At 37.3% G+C, this 7199-nt stretch overlaps 1 protein-coding gene across 2 annotated transcripts; it reads right to left on the bottom strand.

The window, feature by feature from the left end:
* Positions 1 to 4405: 4405 nt before the first annotated feature.
* LOC116162619 (tigger transposable element-derived protein 6-like) lies at positions 4406 to 7193 on the bottom strand. 2 transcript variants are annotated; one of them, XM_031476263.1, is made up of 2 exons: positions 6963 to 7193; positions 4406 to 6724 (listed from the first exon to the last, which is right to left on the bottom strand). In XM_031476263.1, exon 2 carries the CDS (start codon positions 6712 to 6714, stop codon positions 4774 to 4776), a length of 1941 nt encoding a protein of 646 aa, XP_031332123.1. In that variant the 5' UTR covers positions 6715 to 6724; positions 6963 to 7193; the 3' UTR covers positions 4406 to 4773. The 2 variants fall into 2 exon arrangements, with proteins under 2 accessions (XP_031332123.1, XP_031332122.1); XM_031476262.1 differs by having other exon boundaries at positions 4406 to 6909.
* Between the last annotated feature and the right edge of the window lie 6 nt (positions 7194 to 7199).

Consider the following 7199-nt stretch of genomic DNA (forward strand, 5'->3'; position numbering starts at 1 on the left):
ACAGTTGTGTATGAATCAGAGTTTGCCCAAAGCTTGAAGGAAGTTGCTTTTTCTATTTCTTTAATATCAGCTCTTGATGCTACTTCCCTACCAACTTAAGTATCATGTGCTGGCAGATAATTTATTATTGTATCGTATGTTCATCACTGTATAAGGTTTCTTTAGTGTTTTTCTTTTTACACATCGATGTCCTGATATTTGGTATAATCGTATAAGGGACATTCTAATAGATGTTTGTGAATTTTGTAATCGTTAAGGTTTCGTGATGGTCTCGTCTATTAATTTGATTTTGTGGCTAGTGTCTTTTTCGCCATGCCTGTCACGTAGGTACTTGGGTATCTACTGTTCTGTCCGGCTGAGACATAGTGGATATGCCCATATTGTTGGCGTAACTGTTATTTTTGTCAAAAACGTGTAACTGCACGTATTCTTGCTGCGTCCTCTTTCTCATTACTACCTTATTAAATGATTCGACTTCATCTGCTCCTAGGAATAGTCAGCCCACATTTTCCTGCTGCGCAGCAATTAATGTCGAATATTCAGTATTTTTTTTGTTTTGAGTCCAGTTGATAGGATGATAGCGAACTATTATGTTCCAATTACCACATCAAGGTTTGGGTTGATATCTTTTCATAATTTTCCTTAAACAGCACGTCCGAGAAAAGGGTTCGGTCCGCAGCTTTACTTTTGTTACAAAAATGGAATTATAACCACTGTTATAATTCCATGGTTTAGAATGCAACCCTGCATCTCATTTTTTAATAATTAATATACAGGCTGATTCAAATTCGAGGGCCGCCATGAGGATATCGGGAACTGTAACACATAGATAGGTAGTTTAAATTTGGCAAAGTTGCGTATTTTGATGCTTACAAAATGCAGTTTTGAAACTTTAAAAATTCCGACTACTTTCGGAGATATCCGGAAAACACCGAAATTTTCCAAAAACGTTTTTATTTTTTACTGAAGTTATTTAAAAAGATATTTAGAAATAAATAACACATTATTATGGCCACTTTTTTTCTCTACAAGATGCTAGCTTCAAATTTTAAATCCGACGTTTCGTCTCCGGGTGACCATCATAAACTTTGTTTTTTCTTATGGAAGTAATTTTTACTTTTTGAGTCATGTGATAGAGAATTCAAAAGAGAGTTCAAAAATATAATATGTAAATAGATATCACAATTTTTTTTAATTATTAAAATATTTTCTTTTTTACCTAGAAAATTTTCTTAGATAGTGTACCTAAGTAATTTCTTGCGTTTTTACGAATTAATAGCGCTATTTATGATTAAAAGATAGCGATGTTTACATTTTTGAAATCGGAAAAAAATTCTACATCAAATGACACAAAAAGTAAAAATTACTTCTATAAGAAAAAACAAAGTTGATGATGATTGACTGGAGACGAAACGTCAAACTTAAAATTTAAAAGTAGCATCTTGTAGAGGGACAAAAGCGGCCATAATAATGTATCATTTATTTCGAAATATCTTTTTAAATAACTTCAGTAAAAAATAAAAACGATTTTGCAAAGCGGCTTTTTCCGGATATCTCCGAAAGTAGTCGAATTTTTTAAGTTTCGAAACTGCATTTTGTTAAGCATTAAAATACGCAACTTTGGCAAATTTAAACTACCTCTACCTATCTCTTACAGTTCCCGAAATCCCCATGGTGGCCCTCGAATTTGAATCACCCTGTATAGGCTTAGCTTCTTGGACAATGGCGTATTATCACGAAAGTGATTCCATTTAGACAGCTGACGGTGACTGTCTTTCCGCTTCCATTAATTGCCATTCATCTTTATTCATTTTCAAGGACACCTTAAATGGTCTTTCGTTTTTTACGTTTCAAATGTATGACTTTTATTAAGTTATGCGTGGTATAACATAATTTCGTCATGTCAGTTAGGTACGGGAAAACGCCATAACCTTTTTCAAATCTGTTTTCCTATCTTGTAGTGTATCTGTACATCTCCATCTAGCACTCCTAGTTTGAACGCGATCACATGATTATCACGTGAATTATGGATGTCGTAGGATAGGTCTTTTGGCGGAGAGTTCTTATTTCAAAGGGTAACCTATTCCCCAAAAGGTCATAAGGTGTCAAAATCGTCACTTATTTGCAAATGGGAAAACGAAGGAAAGCTACGCAGGATTGCATAATTAATGCTTATTAAGTTTTATTGTTTATCACTTAATTCTACTCACATTTATAGCACGAGCGCGGATTTCACTATTTATCACTTCAGCATCGATGTTAAGACTGAAACTAAACCCATTTTAATTTACTGAGGAAGCAAACAAAAAGCTTCTAGATAAGTCTCGTATCAGCATATCATATTCCATGGGAAGAATGAGAAACATTCCTTATCGCCAACGACTGATCCTTTATCCACTTGATGTCGCTCTAGCACTCTATGATTAAACATTGTTACCTACAACAATCGTTTCCTTGATCTTATTCATATTTGCGTCATTTGTAAACATTTATTTCTCGATTTTTAATCTTATATTTTATTAGCGCATTTTCCAACGAAGTTGGGTGCGCTATTGCAGCCACTTTCTCTGTCCGTCCGTCTGTCCCAGGCCTTAACCACTCCTACAGTTTTCAAGATATTTAGCTCGTTCTTTTTGCATTCGGTAGCGTATCGCTCTGGTACCTGAGTCAAGAAAAATCTTGACGATTGAACTGCGCATGCGCAGGCTGCGCAATGTTAACTTTTTTATTTATTAATATATTTTGTTGAAATTTTAATCACAGATACGTGTAGTAAAGACAAATATATTGCATATAGTATAGAAAAAATCAGATGTGCGCATGCGCAGACTGCGGAATGCCAACTTTCATATTTATGGAGATATTTCTTTGAAATTTTAATTAAAGATGCTTATAGTAAAAGCAAACGTATTGCACATTGTAAATATCAGATTAATAAGCGCATGCGGAGGACGCGCAATATCAACTGCGCAGTAAGTGTCAACTTCCTTATTTATGAAGATATTTCTTTAAAATTTTAACCATATATGCCACTAGTAATGAAAAACATAGCGCACATAGGTATGGCCTTTGGGGAAGTATTGATCAATTTATGGAAAATGCGCTGAAGTTACTCGCCTTAGGGCGAAAACCTTTTTACTTATTTAACTATTGTTGCATTAGCGCACTTCTACTTTGTCCTTTAATATACTTTAGCTTTCTGAAATATTTTCTATTAGTCCAGATTTACTTGACTCATCATTGTGTACTACAGTGACATAGCTCTTTTTGACAGGACTATGTCAGACCTTCCACGATAGGTCCTTCTTTGTGCTGCTTTTATTTCTTTATCCAATTTCAACTAAAGTACGTGTAACAGTTTAGTTTATCCATATTCAAATTTCAAAATTACCGCTTGCTAAGTTAGGTAGGATATAGGTGAGATGGCGTCACTTGTACGCGTGCTTCTTTCCTCGCGCAGAATCGCGTAATTTTTTCACTTCATTTCCGTTTTAAAGCCAACGAGGTTGTACTTGTAGAGCGTGGCATTGTGAATTCTTCTAAAACCAGTGGGTAATATTTGCCATCATTCACGTAAAATCTCTGGCAATTTTACCTGTTTATTGGCGTTGTCGAGTAGAGTAACTCAGAAGCCGTTTTCTCCGTTGTGAGGCTATATCTGGTGGAAGTTCATCGCCCTACCTACATGTAAGTGAAATGGCGTTGGTTTTCTTTTACGTTATGTTATCTAAAATTCTTTCAGATTCACAACCTCTTGGATAATTTCCATATTTCATTGATTTAAGTATTTTTCATTACCCTCCTGACGATTTCAGGTATGTTATTAAAAATCTCGTTAGGGAGTGTTACATCTTCATTATTACATTAGGGTAGGTCCATGTAGTAGTCCATGTAGTAGATCAATCCATGTAGTAGATCAATCCATGTAGTAGATGAATTCTTGTACCGATCAATCCATGTACAGACGAATCCTTGTATGTAGATGAATTTGCATCTTGCGAATATTCCGGTGTACCACCGAGTAGATCAGCGCTAACACCTAAACGATACCGGGAGCGACCAGCTGATTGTGGAATTTTCGGAAGATACGATCTTTTACACAACCTTTTTTATTTGCTTCAATACCGTTAATCTAGTGTAACCTTCCGACGATTTATGATCGGAGCTTTGTATTTTGTTCGCATCAAGTGTTTGAGGTCGTGACTCTCTTCAAGAGCAACGCACCTGTATTTAACGTATGGGTAAACGAGCCGGCTACGAGTAAGCTATTTTTGGCCCTTCTGGCTCATATAATCGTTCCGAGCGTTGTAGCTTGGGGTTTGCTTTTGTGTTACAGAACTGGAACTTCGAAGGAGAGCTCTTTTTCGGAGAAGACAGCGTATGTGTGATTCAAGGTAAGATTTTTAATTATAGGGGAGAGTGTTGTACCTTGGAACAGTTTGTGGTTTTTATTTTATTTTTTCCTAGTTTTTCTCTCCATTTGGCTGATATTTATTTTTTCATACAGCCCTGTCTTTTGACCTTACCTCCGAGTTATTTTGAAAACTTATCACTAAATTTGTGGAAGTTACCAATTGTTTAATACACTTGCTTCAAACGTTCAAAGGTACAATACCGTCATGTACCTTGGAACAGCATATCATGTACCTCGGTACATGAGAAAAAAACAACTTAAATGTATATAAAAAACTTTTATTATTATTGGGTAGACAAATTCAAAAACTGGATTCATGAGAATTCAAAAATTCTGAGCTGTTGAAACTTAATTTACTATTACTCCAGTTTCAAAAGTTCAGGAATGGCATAAAACCCCCTTTTTGATATTTGCTTAGGCGGCATAATGGATCCCAGAACATCTGTCCAAGGATAGTTTAATATATCCGACTTCTCTGGCCACTTCCACGACTTGAGGGATTTCTGCATGGAGGAAATAGTTGCGCCTTCTTCGTCATATGCCACAATTTTGCCAGGATAGACTTGCCCTTGGTATAAAAATGCGACGTGTTGATCAATCTCTCTAACCACATTCGGAAGACCCAGAATATCCTTGATACCTTTTTCCCCCGTGACATATTCCATAATTTCATTTTCCAGTTCCTGTTCTTCAAACTCAGCCATAATATCATCGTCATCGGACGATCCTCTTAGAGACATTACTTCTTCATTTTTGTTGTAGCTTTCTTCCAGTTGCAATACTTTCTTGGCTGTTTTGACACTATTGGATATTCTTCCGTCGACTTTTTCCAACTCTGAGGACTCTACTTCAAACTTTTCTGGAGTCTCTGTCAATATTGTAGATTTTCCTTTTTTTCTGCCTCTTGAAGTTACCTTTCTAGCGCCTGCTTTAGGAAACGGCCTTATGCTTTCGACAGACACTTTAGCCTGGCAGCTAGAAGAAGCAGCTGGGGTCGGTGAAATGGGACTGTCTGCGCTAGTATCCAATGCTTCAGTATCATTTTTTGCATAGTCTGGGTTTGGACGATCCGTGGCATAGGACGACAGGAAATCAATGTCTGAGAAAATGTCTTCGTTCAGAGGAACAATTCCGCTTGCAGCGAAGCCGCTTGTAATGTTTTTGCTTGTGAATGCAAGAGGGAATGCTCTGCCCACCATTTCTGCAACCTCATAAATTGACAGTGGTTTTCCTGGGTTACATGACATCCAATCATTCACTGCCCGGTTGTAGTGAGATTTGAAAGAACCAAAAACTGTACGATCCAGTGGCTGCAGACGGTGCGAAGTATGTGGCGGAAAAGTGAGCATCTTTATCCCAGACACACGAGCTTTTTCGATCACAGCTACACTCACGTGGCTTTCATGGTTGTCCAAGATTAATAACACGGGTTTTTCTTTGCTTGGCCTCGCATGTTCTATAAAAAAATCCAGCCACTCAAGAAATAGCTTCTCGTTGGACCATCCAGATTGATTTGCACCTCCTTTACTGCCAACGGGCGCACCTTTCAACATGAATTCCTTAAAATGCACCCTTGGGAATACAAACATCGGCGGCAAATGGTTTCCGATGGCATTAATCCCTGCAATCAAGGTAACATTTTGGCCTCTTTCACCCGATGTTACACTACCAAGTTGTTTGATACCTCTGGGAGCTAATATTTTGGGCGGTACATGGACGGTAGTCATACCTGTCTCATCAACGTTATAGATCTGATGTGGCTCGAATGGACCATATTTCGCATAAACTCTTTTCAAATTTGTGAAAAACGTCTGCACGTTCGCGCGATTAAAGCTTGTTGACCGCGCGAGAGATGTGGCTTCTGGTTTTCGTAAAGAGATTTGATTTGAATACTTCTTGACAAATCCACGTAGCCACGCCACTCCAGCAAGTTGATTTTCGTCCCACTGCTGGGGATATATCACATTGTTTTCTTTTGCAAATTGATATGCAAGTTTTCGCATGTTGTTTTTATTCAATCCATAATGCATTAGAGCTGCCTGCTTCACATAGCTCAACAATTCAAGTTCCATTTGGTTAGAAAAAACTTGTTTTACAGCATTATTGGCAGTGTATTCATATTGTTGTTTGCCACGTTGAATATGGGATTTCACATGACGATGTAGGGTTGCTACCTTAACTTCGTAAACCTTAGAAGCTTCACGAAATGAAATTTCATGATTTTCCACTGCCATTACAGCTCTTTCTAAATTTTCTTTGTCAACCTTGTCTCTTTTCTTCCCTTCTTTACTTCTCGGCATTTTTCAATTTCTATAAAAAAAACAATCAAATCAGACATATTGAATTGTTAATAGTGTGTTTCTGTACCTTGGAACACCGTTCCAAGGTACAACCGACGACGTGTTCCAAGGTACAATAGTGCGCCATTTTGTATACAGGCGCCCGTCTACAATTTGCCGGTTATGCTGTTGGAATTCCAATATAACCATAACGTACTTAAAGATATGCAGAAATAAAATAATGAAAAAGAAAATTAAATGATTCTTACCTTTTGCCGGAAAACTCAAAAAACCAACCACCTTTATTTTTACTTTGATTCTGCGAAGAACATAAATATTTGGTTAAAAGAAAACTACGGCGCTAATGACGGTACAACAGAGTTGTAGTTTGGTTTGAGGCAGACTTCACTGATATATGATGATGAGAATTACAAGATGGCGCTGTATACTTTGAAATCGGTCCTGTTCCAAGGTACAACCGTTCCAAGGTACAGCACTCTCCCCTA

Source organism: Photinus pyralis, unplaced genomic scaffold (assembly GCF_008802855.1).
Source record: "Photinus pyralis isolate 1611_PpyrPB1 unplaced genomic scaffold, Ppyr1.3 Ppyr1.4_LG2, whole genome shotgun sequence".
NCBI classification, from domain to species: domain Eukaryota; kingdom Metazoa; phylum Arthropoda; class Insecta; order Coleoptera; family Lampyridae; genus Photinus; species Photinus pyralis.